Raw genomic sequence first — 20,130 nt, 5'->3', positions numbered from 1 at the left:
AAGTAACTTAACCCCATAGTGACACTTCTTTCAAGTTCCATTGAAATGTGGTTCTGTCCGATGTGGTGCAGAAAAATGCAGACGTTCATCACAGCGGCATCAAGCCTAGCCAGTCCAGAAAAACGCAGGTCACCACACACACCTTTTTTAAATATATATATATATATATATATATATATATATATATATATATATATATATAATATTTTTTTTTTTTTTAATGCTGTCATATTTTTGTTTGATACTATTGCATTATCATTTTTTTTTTTTTTTTTTTTGCTGGCTCTTTATGTAAAAATAATGTATTTCTGATGCAAATGTAAACAAAGCATGTAAAAAAATCTCAGTCAAAAAACTGAACAAGCCCTGGATATTTTTTTGCATGCCATTTATAATGCATGGTTAGGCGATATGTTTTTTTTTTTTTTTTTTTAGCAGAGCCTAGATACTGTCTGTGTGTGTTGACAGACGACCCCTGCTTTGCATTGCATCCTCGTGTGTGTGTGTTTTACAATACCTTTTATTCAACACAACACTTGTGACACAATAGCAGCTGTGCTGGTTATTTTGCTTTCTCGTCGGGCACGCGTGCATGGGTAGAGCTGTCCTCTTGTCTCGTTTTGGGTGCTGCATTTTTAATGCTGTGGCTGTAACCTCACAGCTCACGAAAGCACCGTGTAGTATTTGAAATCTGTAGTTGGAGGCGGGGGCAGCAGGCCTTGAAGGAGGATAAAGAGAAGCACATACATTATTCATCCATCGCCTGCTCTCACAAGAATCAGCTGGAGGAAGTGATCTAGGACCACTCTCCTCTCTGCTAACCCTGCTAGATTGCAACAAGCCCGGGCAAGTCAACTTTATTTCCCCCCCCCCCTCTCCCTCTCCAGGAAAATGTAGGGCAGACAGCAGATGTGCTCCGTCCTCATCCTTTTAGTCGGGATTACTGGAGTCATGCAAGAGGAGGAAGCTCTAATAAGGATACACTGATGCATTCATGCTGGAAAATGAAGCTTCAGGTAGGGGAATGCTTTGTCAGCAGAGAAATCTCTCTGATTTATTATTTAAGTGCTGTCAATTGTATACAAGGATACAACACTCGAAACGCTACCACTTACCCAAGAGGTTGGCCTGTTTATTACTAGCAATGTATTACTGTTTATCTGCAATATTGCTGATGACTCCCTATGTTATCATTTAGGTGTATTATATATATTTTTAATAATGTGTTGTAGTAGTACATCTAGCCCGGTAGGACTTGTTTGTATTTTTAAAGTTGTGTTGGTGAACACCGTAGTCACCTGACTCTGAGAATACAGGTATCTAGTGTTGTTTTGCGGTGTGTACATTAGACTTGCACATTATTTATGTTGCACTGTACGGTAATTGAGAAGAGTGGAGTTCAGCGTTAACACTGTCGGTCCCTGGGGATCCTTAGAGCATCCCCTAACAACATAAACAAAGGCTCTTTGTTCACATCGCTTTGCGCTGCCTGCTTTCGCCCGGCACAGACATGAAATGGTATTGGCAGTAGAGAATTTTTCTGCTTTCTTTTGTGTTCATTGTCCTAATTAAGGTGGGCGCTAGCACTTGGGGGTGGCATAGGTGACAAAAGGCACCGGTGATAGGTGAGATGATGCAAAGGTGCATGATGGTTTGCCCGGTGGGACCTGGACTTGTTATTTGTGCTGTAGATTCTAGTAACCTGGAGGAAAAGAATGACATCACTGCAGCACAGAGAAACTGTTGGCTTTGTGTGAAATCCCCAGAGAGAAGCAGAACGATCACATGCTTCACTGGGGATTAGTGTATGTGCAGAATTAGTGTATATGCCAGGACGCAGGCCCAGAACTGGCACAGTTATGGGCTCTGGAGGACTTCTGATGACCAGGGCCAACACGGCTCACTTCATCTTTCCATTGCAGAATCTAAGCTATGTCTAGCTGTCTACTAAATGACTAGGATTATAGCTGTGGTTCTCACATCTGATGGACAACTGGGAGTTGGGTTTAGTCATGTCACCTGTTAGGAAATAAATATTGGGACTTCAGTGGTATCCGTTTTAATGAAAGAAAACTGTTCAGTGCCTGATATCTGTTTAGGAGTCTGATTTCTGAATACTGGAACATAACTGGAGCTCCGAAATCTAGTTACTTTGGCCACCAATATGAACTTGCTACAGGGTACTTTGGTACCTTTTGTGTCTAGCTGTTGTACGTCTGTCTAGAAGCTAGGAAAAGCAGAGTCGTTATTTATTACACCTTTTTTTATAGTATGGGGTAACTTGGTTACCTATGTGTATCTTCAAAATATCAAAAAAAGGATTACCGCGCTGTGAAAAAGTGAAGGAATATATATACAGCAGCCAGTACGGAAACAAACAGCAGAAAGTCAAAATGAAATGAATGTATGTATATGTGTGTGTGTATGTATATGTGTGTATATATATATATATATATATATATATATATATATATATATATATATATATATATGTGTGTATATATATGTGTGTATATATATATATATATATATATATATATATATATATATATATATATATATATATATATATGAAAATGCCAGTATAAATTGTGACCAAATATACCACAAGATAATTATAAATAATAATAAGTTTATAGTTATCTTGTGGTATATTTGGTCACAATTTATACTGTGATATATATATATAAATAATGTGTGTGTGTGTGCTGCATTCATTTCATTTTAACTGTATCTAGCTGTGCATCGGAAAGTTACACAATGCTGTATGTTCACACCAGTCACTGTCCTCCAGGAGCTTACAATCTAAGGTCTTTATTTCACATGCATGTGTGCACACACAGAGGGCTAATTTAGGTTAGCCATACATTGTACGGTTTTCCTTTTAGATTTACCAAAACCATATAATATGAGGTCAAACCTAAACACTTTCAGATTGTATGCAGTCAGGCAGGCCCTCTAAAGGTAATCGAAAAAGAACATTGTATAATGCATGGAGAGAAGTTGCTACCCATAACAACCAATCAGATTCCAACTGTAAATTTTCTCACAAAAGAAAGGTTTTGATTGGTTGGTGTTGACAACCATTCTATTTGTATCCAGCAGCTGTTTTAGATTGTAGCTTTCTTCTCCTTTTTATATTTCCTATTGTGATTAGAATAACATTTTCTCTCCTGTGGATAGTGAGGATATGTGGAATTGCTTGGCACTCCTTTTGGACTGTGTATATATGTAAATACGTAAAGTACTGCCTATAAATAGAAGCACCCAGGAATCCTACCAGGGATAAACACACAATACAGCCACACTTCCATTAATTGAACGAATCATTGTGGTGGAAGACAATGGACAAAAGAAGAAAAACACAAGCCTGGTATCACTAATCACCTTGTGTCTGTTTCAAGCTGTTCTGTGTATCACTACTATTTGTTATAGTGCCTCCGGATCGAATTGTATCTAGGAAAGAAGGTGGGGCTTTATGTCAGTTAATTACTCCAAATAAAAATGTTGTATGCATGAATTCACAGGCAGAATGGGAATGTACTGTTCTTTGTATCTAACATGTCCTAAAGCCCGGTACACACTGACCGTTTTGTTTTTTAGTTCAAATCAGCAGGCTGAATGAAAAAAAAAAAGTAGGGATCTCTCTGTACTAACAATGTTATGTTAGTACAGCTATCTCCCCCGTTGAGATCTTGTGTTCTGACAGGGGGACTGCCCCCCACCAGAAGACCACCGGTCAGCACTTGCAGCCATGGACTGTGGGCACTGATCGGATCCCGATCGGCTGCTGTTTTTTTCTGCATGCCCGTTTGACAGAAGCCAGACAAGCTGCTGCACACATGGCCGAATGTCGACCGGTTTCCTTTGAACTGGCCGATACCGGCCGATGTTCGGCCCGTGTGTACTAGGCTTTAGTTTCGAGAATCTTGTTTAGGTGTTTGGTGACCCTGATTCAACCTTACAGCTTTACAATAGTATGATAGTATCCATCCTTATGGTGGCTACACACACTTTGACTTTATTATCCAATCCATGTGCGATTCGTTGAAAATGATTGAATCAGTAAACAATTGAATAGCCATAACCTCCCTGGTTGCAGGTGCGGGTCCCTGATTGTAAACCGTGTGCATTAAGGGACACATACCCACATGGCTGTCAAACTGGGAGCAGCAGATGTGTCCGTGCAGCCGCTGCATACCAATTGACATGAATGGAACTGTTTGCACGCAGATGCACAAGAACACCTGTGCATTTCGTGCAGGTAAATCACAGCCCTCACATGGGTGTACGCTTAAAGTGATATTAAAGGCTTTCTTAAAAAAACAAAAAACAAACATACCTACCTGCTCTGTGCAATGGCTTTGCACAGAGCAGCCCCGATTCTCCTCTTCTCAGGTCCCCCGCTGGCACTTTTGGCCCCCTCCCTCCTGCCAAGTTCCTCTAGAGCAAGCCGCTTGCAGTATGCGCACCCAAGCAAGGTATTTCCTGAGCCGCAGCTCTGTGTGTCTATTCACACACAGAACCACGGCTTGGCTCACTGGCTGTGATTGGTGGCAGCGGGAGCCAATGGCTTCCGCTGGTGTCTCAGTCTCAGCCAGTCCCCGTGGAGCCAAGGCTGGCGTGCACACCGCTGGAACGTGATGGGGCTCAGGTAAGTATTAGGAGGGGCTGGGGAGAGCTGCACAGAGAAAGTTGTTTTACCTTCATGCATAGAATGTATGAAGGTAAAAAACCGTAAGCTTTTAGAACCACTTTAAGTACACCCATGTGAATGGGGCCTTAAGCCCCATACACTCTTAGAGTTTCTGCAGATTTTTGTCTTCAGATTTACCAAAACCATGGAGTGCAAGGGCCTGCCTGATTGCATACAAATTGAAACTCTTATGCCCCGTACACACGGTCGGATTTTCCGACGGAAAATATGTGATAGGACCTTGTTGTCGGGCTCCATCACACATTTTCCATTGGAATTTCCGACACACAAAGTTTGAGAGCAGGCTATAAAATTTTCCGACAACAAAATCCGTTGTCGGAAATTCCGATTGTGTGTACACAAATCCGACGCACAAAGTGCCACGCATGCTCAGAATAAATTAAGAGAGGAAAGCCATTGGCCACTGCCCCGTTTATAGTCCCGACGTACGTGTTTTACCTCACCGCGTTCAGAACGATCGGATTTTCCGACAACTTTGTGTGACTGTGTGTATGCAAGACAAGTTTGAGGCAACATCCGTCGGAAAAAATCCATGGATTTTGTTGTCGGAATGTCCAATCAATGTCCGACCGTGTGTACAGGGCATTAAGGTTTGACCTCATATTATATGGTTTTGGTAAATCTGAAGACAAAAATCTGCAGAAAATCTAATAGTGTGTATGGGGGCTTTAGGCTGAATTTGGATCAGATTTGATCATACTGAGTTAATTGACCAGGGTGGGAATTTATCAATCACTTTGACTTAGTTTGTTTGTGAATATGATTGTGTTTTTAGTAATCGGATTATGAGATTACATGGTGGAAACAGAGATGCAATCGATAATTTATGATTACAAGTTAGAAAAGCAGAAGCCCAGGCGCTGGATCAGTAAAAACACACCAACAATTATTTACTAAAACATATCCAGACTTGGGCTGGCCATACATTATACAATTTTCTGTACAATTTTCTTTAGATATACCTTCAACTATGTAGTGCAAGGGGCTGCCTAATTGGATACAATTGAAAGTGTTGTTTAGTTTTGACCTCATATTATATGGTTTTCGGTAAATCTAAAGGAAATTTGTACAAGTGAATTGAACATGTATGGCCAGCCTTACACTTAAGCTGATGAGAAGCGGCCCCAGGAATAGAGGTGAAATCCACTGAGCACAGTAATGCACCGGAGGATCGGTGAGTCAATGGATGGTAAGCCAGCCTGCCAGGAAATTGAATGGTTTACAATGTCTGTGAAGGTTCTCTTAGTGCAGCCAAATTAGTGAGGGATATTGGGCGGACATACGTCCTTGAAAAAGGGGTGGAGCTGTGAAATGCGTATGTCCGCCCACCGTCCTTACTGTCACAGACATTACAAACCATTCAGTTTCCTGGCAGGCTGGCTTACCATCCATCGACTCACCGATCCTCCGGTGCCCTGCTGTGTTCAGTAGATTTCACCTCTATTCCTGGAGCTGCTTCTCATCAGCTTAAGTGTAAGTCTGGATATCTTTTAATCTATAAATGTTGGTGTATTTTTACTGATCCAGCACCTGCTTATCTTACATGTTCAACGGATCCTTTCCCTGGTTTGGACTGCTAAGAGCTGCAGATCACAGTCTGGCCTCACTACTTTGATGAACTCCCAGTATATTGGTCCCTATTTGCTGTTGGCGATTTTAAGTTGTCATCTGCGGATCTTCCATCACCCTTTTAATGCTACCTCCACCTGACCACATGGACACATGAACGCCACAATCAACAATTCATTGTGAGCTCTTGGTTAGTGGGTACCAGTGATCCAGCGTCTTGGCATTTGTTTTTCTTACATGTTTAACGGATCTGTCTCCTGGTTCTAACTATTAATGCCGCGTACACACGGTCTGACTTTACGACCGGACTTGTCTGACGGACGCCGACGGACCAAATCCGGCGGACAATCCGATCGTGTGTGGGCTTCACCGGACCTTCAGCTGACTTTTCCAGTCGCAAATCTGATGGACTTTAGATTTGGAACATGCTTCAAATCTTTACCTCGTAACTCCGCCGGACCCAGAAATCCGCTCGTCTGTATGCTAGTCCGACAGACAAAAACCGACGCTAGGGCAGCTATTGGCTACTGGCTATCAACTTCCTTATTTTAGTCCGGTGTACGTCATCACGTACGAATCCGTCGGACTTTGGTGTGATCGTGTGTAGGCAAGTCCGGTCGTTGGAAAGTCCGTTGAAAGTCCGCCAAAAGTCCGCCAAAAGTCTGTCGGACGGGCTGTCGGACTTTTGTAGCTGAATAGTCCGACCGTGTGTACACGGCATTAGAGCTGCGGATCACAGTCTGGTTTTTTCTTGCCGAATTTTCAGCATATTGGTCCCCATTTGCCGTTGGTAGTTCAAGTTGTCTGTGGATTTTCCACCACCCTTTTACTGCTACTTCCCCTAACCATATGGGTATTTTACAATCAACAATTCATTGTGAGCGTTTGCTCAGTGCGTCTTCAGGCACATGTTAATTATGCTTGTTTAATCTATGATATATAAGTTACAATGATATCTTAACAATTGATAGAAGTCCACTTCCCTGTTTGTAGCATATTGATAAAATTGGGTTGTCAACTATAGAGAAATCGATAAAAAAAAATGCAATCATTTATTAGTGTGTGTGTGTGGCCAGTATTAGCTTCTTAAACATAAAAACAAACAATGCACTGGATTCAGCTTTTCTAAGAGTATCCGAAATTGTCCCTGGACACACTGGCTTTGGTTTGGTAGCGCTCCACATATATGGGCTCCCTCAGGAACAGGGAAAGGACCCAGAGTTGGGAATCCACGTACATACATTCCAGTGAGAGCCCCAAATGTCCAGAAGTCCAAGGTTTTTAATGAAAAAATTGATTCATAGCAGAAAAAGGCCAACGCATTTTGGGGACCAAACATACTGCTCCTTCATCAGGGCTTAGGAATTTTGACTGTTCTTAAAGCGTAATTAAGGTCACTCCGTACAAAACTGCAAGCAAGCAGGCTCTTTATTGCAGAAGAGACATACAATGTCTCTTTTGTAGTTAAATAAATCTACTTGCTTTGCAGTCTTCTTTGGAATGTACTTGCCTGTACGCAGTTCAGTTTACATTCCAGTGCAAATCCTACCCCAGCAGTGAAGATGGCTGCAGCCCGGCACCCGGGTAGAAGATGCCAGCGAGGGACCTTTGACAGTTGAAGGGGAGGTAAATATTGCAGTTAATATTGCACATATGCAGCCTCTTGGTGTGTGGTCCTTCATGCCAAGCGGCCGCATATATGCGGTCCTGTGTAAACCACACACCTTGCTTAAAGCGTGTTCTCCGCACAGTAGCCAGCGATTACAACTCCTGATGCATACTAGGGATCGGGAGCTTTTCGATTATGTAACCGATGTGACAGCCAATCATGGCAGTCACATGACTCGAATGCCTGCCTGAGCCAGCGTTTATAACCCTTAAAGGGCCGGGGGGGCCAGCTGGAAGGGGTTAAACCATCACAGATAAGCAGATACCAAATAGATCTGCACTGTGGTTTACTTCTTGGAACAGTTTCAAGAGGGCAGGTTGGGTTAGTGTTAGTAAATGCAGCATTTAAAAACTTCTAAGCAGTAAATCAGAGTGGAGATCTATTAAACACCTTGGACGTTTGTTTGGCAATTTCATTGGATTGCATGTACTGTATGTGGACCGTTAGTATCTTAGCCATAACTCTTTTTATGAAAAGATTTACATTAACTGGTATACAGCAAAAGAGGCGCTTATGGCCCATTTTCACCTATACTTCCGCGGTAAAGCACACACGTGTAAATGGAATTGGAGAGTTTCTTTTTAGAAAGCACAACACACTGTAATGCATAGATGTGAACTGAGTGATGGAAATAAATGAGACTGCTGGAAAAGGACAAATGTGTATAGGCCTCTATTGCATCTTGAGAGCTTGTGTTTTTCTGGTTCAGATATTTTCAGCTAGAATATATGGAGAGTGGACATACACATTTCCTAATGTTTTAACTCTGAAGAGTATTTTTTGTTAGCTGCCTTTTGCTTTCTAAATTAGGCTTCATGTACACGGGAAGCGGTTCAACCTCTCCTGAACGATTTAACTTGACAGGTAGAAACCGTCTAAAAACGTCCATTCAGCCGCGTTTACATGGTGTGTTTAGTCGCGTTTAGCCATGTTTGCGTCTAGAAGCGTTTGACATTTTTTTTTCCAAAATAGCCAAAAATAAAAAACGCTTGTAAACGAAACGCAGCTAAACGCAAGTTACCGCATGCGGCGTTTGAAATGCCTCTAAACGCAGCTTCTGAACGCATTTTTTTGGGGTTCCAAAAAAAGCCTCTAAATGCAACTGCCTAGAAATGACTATAAATGAACCTGTGTACATGTACTGATAAGATAACAGAGTTCAGAGAGAGTTCAGGGGCAGCTGAAAAAATGACCAACTGCTCCTAAATGTTGTTTACCAGAAGCAGTGTATTCCAGTTGTCACAGCGCATGTATAACATTTTAATTGTCCCCATTTCATCTTATCAGATAATGCGCACCAAGCATAGCACACCAAAACAGCAGATAAACCTGTGCAATGTTTAGCAGTGGTCCCCCTCTACAAGGTGTATGCTCAATGCCGCCATCTTATCTGATGACATAACTCCAGGGGTAGAAATACTAACTAGAGCTGTAAAACCCTCCAGTTTACACTTTCTTGACTTTCACATTTTCAGGGCAGAGTGAGGAGGCTTCTTAGCTCGGCCCTGCTGTATTATCAATTATAATCACTTGAGGAAGTGAGGCAAGAACACCATGCATTCTCATAGTGACTGGTGGCTTTTCTCACCATTCATTTTCTGAATGAATTCCAAGCTTTCTCTTATTGGATGTCACCATCCCATCTCTCCACCATGTCCAATCAGAGAACATTTTGCATGCATGCAAAGCCCTCTCTGAATGGCACCTGTGCTGAACAGCCAACCTTCTGCATTCGCAATGCATTAGGCCAGCCACTCAGGAAGGGGACCCGGAAGCAAGTGGGGATCACTAGAGTAGCGTTGTCTATTTCATTGATTTCCAGCTTCCAGGGGCATCAGCCAGGTATAGTATATTTATAGAGTAGTTACAATATAACTATGTAAAAATATACCATACCTGGAATTCTTCTTTAAAAGAGAAGTATGGCTTTACAAAAAAAATGAAACGGTTATGCTCACCTTCAACCCGATGCTGCATCTGTCACCTGCCTCTTCTAAGACTGGGAACTGAGCGATCAACGGCCACTGATCACTCAGTTCTCCCCTCTGCACTGTCAGTCACCAGCTCCCTACTCTACCCCTCCAGTGCTCACTGGAGCTCTGAGCTGTGGACAGGGCGAGAGCAACTCACTCAGTCTCCCAGCGGCTCGCTGATAGGCTGATCCAGGCATCTGGGTGGATACTGGCTGTAAAGTCGATATCTTTTCCGAGCCTGGACCAGCTTAGTGATGTTAGCGGAAAATAGGTCACAGGAGTGCAGAACGAACTGCACTCCTGTGATCCCCAGGAAAAATATATCCAGCTTTGGCTATACTTCTCCTTTAATTAGAAAGTAGTGTTTCAAAAGCACCTAAGAGCATGTCAATGCACATCAACACAACACGCATGCATTCTTGTATGAATGAGCCCTCAATAACAACTGAAGCTTTACTTCACTTATGCAGAAAATGATCCCCGACTGTATGAAATAGGCTCCTTGTACAACGTAGTTTACAAAGCTTAGTGGAAATATTGTTCCTGCTACTTCCTAAATATAGTCAGCTGGCTGGGAAAGGGAGTTTCCAGTTACATAGTCTGTGACTTTACGGTAAAGGTTTGGTGGTTGTTGGATTATTGTATAGCAACAAGGACAGTAGTTGTAGTAGTGATAATTTCAACCCAACATGGCTTGACTGGACAAAGAGGTCTTAAATAAGCATCCATATGATCCTGCATTCTTACAGAAGTGTACAGAATAAGGTTACAATTATGTGATATGTTGTAGTGACACGGAACATGGATATATGATTTCTCCAGCTAGTTTTCTTGACAAGTGAGATTTTGTGAATGGGCATATTATATAGTCTTGTGTATGACTGGTCTGTGTTTTGGACTCTCTAGCTGGCTACAGAGTTAATGTGGACCAACACTTTAATCCATGTCACTGGTGAATATCTGATGGCTCTTATGCAGTTCTGTTGTTTGATGCCTACCACTGCATACAATTTTGGCATTTGGATGGCCATTTAGAGAATGCGCTTTTGTTTGTTTTTTAACCAAACAATTAAATATCTTCCTGATTCAAAATGATTGTAAGTGTACTATAAATAAATAGTTCAAGTCATTCGTCATTCGACAACCTGCCCAATCGCAGGTTGGGGAAACTTTCTTTGATAATTGAATATGGTTGTCAGAAAAATGTATTTTACACCACGAAGGAACATTATTTTGATCAATTGTCCCTATTCAGGTTGGGTCTCAAGCAGTCAGTTTTGTACCTTTTTTTGTATCATTCATATTCTCTAAATTGTTGTTGAATTATGTGAGCAGGCAGGCTGTGTATGGTCACCTGAGACATAAGGCTTTTGTAAAATCTTTGATGTGATATTAGTGACTAAGGATGAGCGAACACCCCCACCCACCCCGTTTCGGTGCGCACCAGAACTTGCGGACAGGCAAAAAATTTGGACAAACACCATTAGTCTATGGGACACGAACATGTAAAATTAAAAGTGCACATTGTAAAGGCTTATATGCAAGTTATTGTCATAAAAAGTGTTTGGGGACCCGGGTCCTGCCCCAGGGGACATGTATCAAAAATGTAAAAAAAACTTTTAAAAACTGACGGTTTTTCGGCAGCAGTGATTTTAATAATGCTTAAAGTGAAACAATAAAAATGAAATATTCCTTTAAATATTGTGCCTGGGGGTGTCTATAGTATGCCTGTAAAGTGGCTCAGTTTTCCCATGTTTAGAACAGTCCCTGCACAAAATGACAGGAAAAAATGTCATTTAAAACTGAGTGCGGCTGTATTGAATTGTCAGGTCTTGGCAATATAGATAAAACTCATTGAAAAAACCACCATGGGTCCCCCCCATCTATTACCAGGCCCTTTGGGTCTGGTATGAATATTAAGGGGAAACCCAAACCAAAAATTTTAAAAATAATTGCGTGGGGGTGCCCCCAAAATCCATACCAGGCCCTTCCGGTCTGGCATGGATTTTAAGGGGAACCCTGCGCCAATTTTTTTTAAAAAAATGGCGTAGGGTTCCCCCTCAAAATCCATACCAGACCCTTATCTGAGCACGTAACCTGGCAGACCGCAGGAAAAGAGGTGGGATGAGAGGGTGCCCCCCCTCTTGAAGCGTACCAGATCATATGCCCTCAACATGGGGAGGATGCTTTGGGTGGGGACAAAGGCCTCATCCCCACAACCAATGCCCAGTGGTTGTGGTGGTCTGCGGGCGGGGGGCTTATCAGAATCTGAAAGCCCCCTTTAACAAGGGGTCCCCCAGATCCCACCCCCCCATGTGAATTGGTAACGAGTACATTGTACCCCTATAATTTCACAAAAAAGCGTCAAAAATAGAAAAAAAAGACAAGAGACACTTTGGGATCTTTAGTCCTTTATTAAAAAAAAAAATGTCCCGCGATGTAAATCCATCTCACCCCGCCCGACGAGCCGAAGAAAAAAAAAGCTGCAACAGCTCCGCCTCCATGGGAGGCTCCCGCTGAGTGACGCTTCTCGATGACAACTGTTATATAGCTGAGGGCGGGGCCACTCAGTGACGTAAATGGGTGACACCGCCTTCCTCTGACGTCACGTGGCTTCAGAGGGGCGGGGTCACCCGTTTACGTCACCAGGTGGCACCGCTCTCAGCTATATAACGGCTGTCATCAAAAAGAAGCATCTCTCGGCGGGAGCCTCCCATTGAGGCGGAGCTGTTGCATTTTTTTTTTCTTTTTTCGGTCTGTCGGGCAGCGTGAGATGGACCTACACCGTGGGACATTTTAATTTGTTTTATTTTTTAATAAAGGACTTGTCCCAAAGTGTCTCTTGTCGTTTTTTGTTTTTGTTTTTTACTATGTTTGACACTTTTTTTTGTGAAATGGTAGGGGTACAATGTACTCGTTACCAATTCTCATAGGGGGGGCAGGATCTGGGAGTCGCCTTGTTAAAGGGGGCTTCCAGATTCCGATAAGCCCCTCGCCCGCAGACCCCCACAACCACCGGGAAAGGGCTGTGGGGATGAGGCTCTTGTCCCCATCAACATGGGGACAAGATGCTTTGGGGAGGGCATGTGGCCTGGTACGGTCCATGGGGGGGCTCTCTCACCCCCCCCTTTTTTTCCTGCAGCCTGCCAGGTTGCGTGCTCGGATAAGGCTGGGTTCACACTGGTCCGACAAACGCTCCGACATTGGGAGCTCATGTCGCATGACGTGTGAAATTTAATGTTTCCCTATGGGAGCCGTCCTAACTGGTCCGACACAAGTCGTTCCGACTTTAGAAATGCTCCCTGTACTACTTTGGTCCGACTTTGATCCTACTTCATCCTATTGACTATCATTGAAGTCGGATCAAAGTCGGATTGCCGTCTCGCATGATCCGACTTCGGCACGCGACTTGTGCTCAGATCATCTTGAGGGGGAACTCCGCGCCAAATTTTAGATAAAAATCCGGCATGGGTTCCCCCTCCAAGAGCATACCAGGCCCTTGGGTCTGGTATGGAACTTGAGGGGAACCCCCTACGCCGAAAAAGCAGCGTGGGGGGTCCCCCCAATCCATACCAGACCCTTATCCGAGCACGCAGCCCGGCCGGACAGGGATGGGGGTGGGGACGAGCGAGCGCCCCCCCCCCTCCTGAGCCGTACCAGGCCGCATGCCCTCAACATGGGGGGTTGTTGCCTTGGGGGAGGGGGGCGCGCTGCGGCCCCCCCACCCCAAAGCACCTTGTCCCCATGTTGATGAGGACAAGGGCCTCTTCCCGACAACCCTGGCCGTTGGTTGTCGGGGTCTGCGGGCGGGGGGCTTATCGGAATCCGGGAGCCCCCTTTAATAAGGGAGCCCCCAGATCCCGGCCCCCCACCCTATGTGAATGAGTATGGGGTACAGCGTACCCCTACCCATTCACCTAGGAAAAAAGTGTCAATTTAAAAAAAAACACTACACAGATTTTTAAAGCATTTTATTAGACAGCTCCGGGGGTCTTCTTCCGACTTCGGGGGTCTCTCCGGTTCTTCTCCACGCTCTCCGGATCTTCTGCCGGGCTCCTCCGCTCTCTTCTGCTCTTTTGCCGCTCTTTTGCTAAAGCGGAGGAGCCTGGTCTTCAATCTTCTGCCTTCTGCCTTCTGCCCTCTTCTCCTGATGTTGACACGACGCTCTCTGGGGCTAGAATGCTCTCTGTGCGCTCTGCTCTGACTTATATAGGCGGTGACCCCGCCCCCTTATGCCGTCACAGTCCCTGGGCATGCTGGGACTGTGACGGCATAAGGGGACGTGGTCATCGGGTGATGACCACGCCCCCTAAAACGTCACAGTCCCAGCATGCCCAGGGACTGTGACGGCATAAGGGGGCGGGGTCACCGCCTATATAAGTCAGAGCAGAGCGCACAGAGAGCATTCTAGCCCCAGAGAGCGTCGTGTCAACATCAGGAGAAGAGGGCAGAAGGCAGAAGGCAGAAGATTGAAGACCAGGCTCCTCCGCTTTAGCAAAAGAGCGGCAAGAGAGCGGAGGAGCCCGGCAGAAGATCCGGAGAGCGTGGAGAAGAACCGGAGAGACCCCCGAAGTCGGAAGAAGACCCCCGGAGCTGTCTAATAAAATGCTTTAAAAATCTGTGTAGTGTTTTTTTTTAAATTGACACTTTTTTCCTAGGTGAATGGGTAGGGGTACGCTGTACCCCATACTCATTCACATAGGGTGGGGGGCCGGGATCTGGGGGCTCCCTTATTAAAGGGGGCTCCCGGATTCCGATAAGCCCCCCGCCCGCAGACCCCGACAACCAACGGCCAGGGTTGTCGGGAAGAGGCCCTTGTCCTCATCAACATGGGGACAAGGTGCCTTGGGGTGGGGGGGCCGCAGCGCGCCCCCTCCCCCAAGGCACCACCCCCCATGTTGAGGGCATGCGGCCTGGTACGGTTCAGGAGGGGGGGGGGCGCTCGCTCGTCCCCACCCCCATTCCTGTCCGGCCGGGCTGCGTGCTCGGATAAGGGTCTGGTATGGATTGGGGGCGACCCCCCACGCCGTTTTTTCGGCGTAGGGGGTTCCCCTCAAGGTCCATACCAGACCCAAGGGCCTGGTATGCCTCTGGAGGGGGAACCCATGCCGTTTTTTTATTTAAAATTTGGCGCGGAGTTCCCCCCTAAAGATTCATACCAAACACAGTGCCGGCATTGGCGGGGATCCAAGTCGGATCCCCGTTCATTGAATGTCGGACACATGCCGGCTTCATGTCGCAGGGCAAAGTCGGATCCAAAGTAGGACGGCTGTCGTGTCGCACCAGTGTGAACCCAGCCTAAGGGTCTGGTGTGGATTATAGGTGACCCCCCACGCAACTTTTTTTATTTTTGGTTCGGGGTTCCCCTTAATATTCATAACAAACCCAAAGGGCCTGGTAATGGACTGGGGGGGGGACTCATGCCGTTTTTTTTTTTTTTTCAATAAGTTTTATTTATATTGCCGTACCCAACAATTCATTACAGCCGCGATCAGTTTTAAATTACTTTTTTTTTTTTTTTTCCTTTTAGAAATGTCATTTTGCTGTGGTACTGTTCTAAACACGGGAAAATTGCGCCACTTTACAGGTATACTATAGACCAGTGTTTCTCAACTCCAGTCCTCAAGGCGCCCCAACAGGTCATGTTTTCAGGCTTACCATTATTTTGCACAGGTGATTTGATCACTTTCACTGCCTTAGTAATTACCACAGTCGTTTCATCTGAGGGAAATCCTGAAAACATGACCTGTTGGGGCTCCTTGAGGACTGGAGTTGAGAAAAACTGCTATAGACACCCCCCAGGCACAATATAGGAAGGAAGATTTCATTTTTATTGTTTCACTTTAAGCATTATTAAAATCACTGCTCCTGAAAAAACGTCCGTTTTTAAAACTTTTTTTTTTTGCATAGATACATGTCCCCTGGGGCAGGACCAGGGTCCCCAAATGCTTTTTATGACAATAAGCTGCATATAAGCCTTTAAAATTTTGGTTTTGGCACTTTTGGTTTTTCATGTTAGTGTCCCATAGACTTTAATGCTGTTCTGCGGCTTTTCAAATTTGCCGTGAACACCACATAATGTTCGCTTTTCGGCGAACATCTGGCTCGTCCCTGTTAGTGACTACATAAAGACTTGTACTCATGTTTGGACTAAATTTTACAATAATTTTACTCGAACATGAATAGTATGAAACGTAAGAATACTAAACGGATATCAATAAAACTGGATATTTATTTTAGTGTTGTAAAGTAAGTGAGATTATTGTAAGCATGGTATGCAGATGGTAGAGTACTTTCTCCTACATAAGCTGTGCCTCCGTTCAGGCGCTTCTTGCCAACTCGTGCTTCTGTTCTCAAATTTCTTGGCTGAATTTATTGGCGTGGAGGTGAGCACTTTGCCTGTCAGTCCTTCTATTTACAGTCCCTATGGCAAAGCTGAGAGGCTTGTTGAATCATCGTGGTATAGACGTCCTGGCAGAATGGCGTTTGGATGGTGTCAATAGAACACAAGTCGCTTCCTAATGCATTGTTTGTAAAGATAGCAAGACTTTGTATACCTTGTCATTTACATAATTAGCTTTATACATACAGGAAATCATTTGGTCGGCCAATCTGAATACAAATGCTTTATCATTTTCTAGTATTTTAATACATATGTAACAGTGATTTATGGCTTTTTTTTTTTTTTTTTAATTGTAAAACTTTTTTTATGTGTTTTGTTTACTGGTTTTCAAAGTATCATAATTTTGTATCTCGGAAATTTTAAAAGGGTAAATGTATTTCAAGCTTAAAATGCTTCTCAAATTTCAGATTTGCGATTTATATGTTTTTTTTTTTTTTAATTATTTTTTTTTTACATTAACACACTATACAATGAAGCAGCGTCTAATGCAGAATAAATTAGTGCTTGAAAGGGATCTTCCTCAAGGGAACCTTGTTCATTAAAAATATTGTTGTCAACTGGTCAGCCTTGCATTCTAGTAGTACCAAAGTACCATAACCTCTTTTTTTTCACCAGAAACACTTTCGTATAGGTATACAGGAGAATAAACTATAGCTTCTTGCAAAGTTCAGAATCACGTTTTTTGTGTGTTTACAGGCGCATCACCTTGCTTTGTGTGTCCGCTTCCCTGAACTTCCAATTGCAGAAGCTCACCCTCTGAACATCACCTGTCACAAATCTTGGGACTACATGTTCCATAATTCTTTGTGTCAGCACATATAGGTGTCCTTGCATTCATAAGATTTGTCCAACATGGGGACGGTGCCTGCGTTTTGGGACAGGACTTTAAGACTACATGCACAAGGAGTATTAGGACTACATACACATGGCATGCCTCTGTTCCTTCTCCAAGGGAAGCGATTGACAATGGCTCTTGAGGCATTACCTCAGAAGCTGCTGACATTTACTTCCCTTGGAGGAGGAGTAGAGGAATACCTTCTGTGTGTTGTCCTCCCGGGTTGTCTGTGAATGTTGATGGAGGCAGCATTCACTTGTTGCCCTTTAGTCCAATTCCAGGAGAACGTATGAAAGGATAGCTCTTTAGGAAAGGAGGCACATTGAAGCAGGAAAGCGGGGCCAACTCTACCTAAAATTGGGGGGGGAACAACTTCAACACATCAAGAAGCAGCAACATTCATTGAAAATTTTTACCTCAACAGTAGAAATTGAAACACAAATAAAGGCTTTAATATTACTTTAAGTGTATATTGATGTCTTCAGTCACTTTGTGATGGAAGCCTGCTAAAACTGCCTGAGTTTACGCAATGTTAGAGTGGAAATAGTGATCGTTATACAGCGAAGGGCGATCTCATGTTGAGGAGGTGCAGCTATGGGATGGTTGATGAACAGATGTCTCACTGTCAATTTCTTATGGTAAAACGCCTGCTTTAATGTGGTTCTAAAGGCAGAACATGTTTTACCTTAATGCATCCCCCCCCCCTTGTGTCCTATCTCGATCCAGTGCTGTGCCCAACTGCAGTGGCACCAGTTTCTTTCATTTTCCTTAAAGGACACAGAGGCAACAGCGGGAGCTATTGGATCCTGCTGCTGTCAGTCATATCCTGTGAGGAGGAAGCGGGAGGTGTGGCCAAGCCGCATTGTGTGTGTGTCAATGGACGCACACAGCCTGGCTTAGAAGCGAGCCTGTGTGTGCACCCCAATAGCAAAAGACGTGCTATGGTGGCGTACACAGAAGTGGAGGTGACTAGAGCACCAGTGGTGGACCCTAGAAGAGGAGGTTCGGGGCCGTTCTGTGCAATAACATTGCACAGAGGAGGCAAGTATAACATATTTGTTTTTTAGAAAACAATTGAAACCTTTATAACCACTTTAAATATTTTAGTATCAGAGCATATTAGTCAGTTGTGGTGGCTGCATTGGTCTTTAGTTCCTTCCCCCCATCCTTATTTTCACCTAATTATTCTGCCAAAAACATATTTTTCGTCCTAGGGCGACAACACTTGCTGTACTCACAATCTATGGAGAAGCAGTGTTGTCATCCTAGGACAGGAGGTGTTTACAGAACACCTCCCTGTTACCTCTACTCCATAGCATAAAGGAGCATTAATGTACACCACAGAGATCACTTGTGACAATCTATCATATCACCGGACGTTATCAGCTCACAAGATTTCCAGAAAGAATCACAAATATAGGGAAACACTTTCTCTGGTATTTTCAACAAAGCAAATAAGAAACGCTCACTGTTCAGCTGACCATACGTGGGTTAAAGTTCAGCAGGTATCATCCAGATTTTAATGCATGTATGGGCAGGCTGGTTGTACATAAGTCGATGTATCGACTGACTTGTAAACAATCAGCCTGTTGAGTTTTTCCCTATCGATCAGTGCTGCCGGCTAAAGTGGCAACAGTGATCGCTGTATTTTGGCTGCCAGGAAGACTCCCTGCTCTCCAGAATACAAAGGCTCCGTAGGAAGGATTCCTCCATCCACATCAAGTGTGTGGATGGGGGAATCGGGTCATTTTTTTCATCTAACCCACTGGTTGAATGAAGAAAAAAAAAATAATGGATAATGGCCAGCTTTAAAGTTTACATTTCTTTAAGCAAACTATAGACCTCAGATGGCAGTCAGACATTTTTCCTTCGAATGATAACACTATCTGATTGCCCGAGTGTGTGAGAAGGTACCATGGGCAGACATAACTGACACTGGTATTATTTCAGGGGACCATTATCAGGTAATAAATCTAAACTGGCCAATCACTAGTTCCCCTGAGAATGATTTGTTGAGGATTTATGCCTTTACCCACATACAGACCACCAACCAATCTGGCCAAATTAATATGTTGCATTTTGCTCTGTATAAGGTTTCATCAATTTAAACAAATAGGATTAATCCCAATCCTTTTTATACATGGTTAGCCCCCTGACCCATTCACCGCCTGTCCTTTAAATTACCTCAACCTGCCCCCTCCTATTATGTCCCTTGTGACTTTACTGTGTAGCACTCCGGGCCATCTGTGCCCATCAGTGTAATTGCAGGGACTGATGTAACCTACCATTTCCTCCCCACAGTGTCCACCTTGTGAGATGCCTGGAGACTCTGGAGCAGCTGTCTCTCTGAGTTGTCCCTACTGTCATTCCATTTAACCCATCTTGTGGCAGCATCATTGCAAACTCTCACATTATTGACAATTATATTTAATTTCAAGTCTACACATTGCAGTACTGTAATTAAAATAATTGTGACCATTAAAGCTTTTTTTTTAAATGTGGATGCAGAAAAAATTAGATTTCTGTAATTATGAGAATAAATATGAATGAATGGACCATTTCTCCCTTTTTTTTCATGTTGGTGCTTTAGGCCTCATGCACACTTTATGTTTAAATAACGTTATAAAAACGCTAGTAGCTTTGCAGTGAGTTTTTCAACGTTTTTGCAATAGTGCTTTTTTTTTTCAATGGATCAAACACCTCAAACGCTGGTGAGCTACGTTTTTTTGAGCCTTTATCAGTGTTTTTCACTAGTTTTGTTTTGTGTGGTGTTTTTTTTTTTTTTTTTTTAAAAGCCAAAAAACGCCCCGCCAAAAACTGCTAACAACCTATGTGTGCATGGACACATAGGATAACATGATGGGGAGTTTATTGACTGTAGAAAAAAATGTCTGAAGCCAAAAACGGCTGCTGAAGACATCCAATGTGCATGAGGCCTAGTTGGACCAGTGAGTATTGTTATGT

At 43.7% G+C, this 20,130-nt stretch overlaps 1 protein-coding gene across 6 annotated transcripts in view; it reads left to right on the top strand.

Annotated features, from left to right (window-relative positions):
* MARCHF8 (membrane associated ring-CH-type finger 8) overlaps positions 1-20,130 on the top strand; it is a 367,138-nt gene that overhangs the window by 232,343 nt on the left and 114,665 nt on the right. Inside the window, exon 1 of one of the 6 annotated variants that reach the window (XM_073596523.1) lies at positions 591-1,016. The exons of the other annotated variants lie outside the window; for them this stretch is intronic. Within the exon in view, the coding sequence (XP_073452624.1) occupies positions 987-1,016 (30 nt within the window). The 5' untranslated portion in view covers positions 591-986. Of the gene's footprint in view, positions 1-590; positions 1,017-20,130 lie in introns of those variants that run through there. 6 annotated transcript variants of the gene reach the window in all.

Source organism: Aquarana catesbeiana, linkage group LG08 (assembly GCF_042186555.1).
Source record: "Aquarana catesbeiana isolate 2022-GZ linkage group LG08, ASM4218655v1, whole genome shotgun sequence".
NCBI lineage: Eukaryota > Metazoa > Chordata > Amphibia > Anura > Ranidae > Aquarana > Aquarana catesbeiana.
Note: the sequence above shows the minus strand (reverse complement) of the source record. Positions and strands in the feature narration are given on the sequence as shown.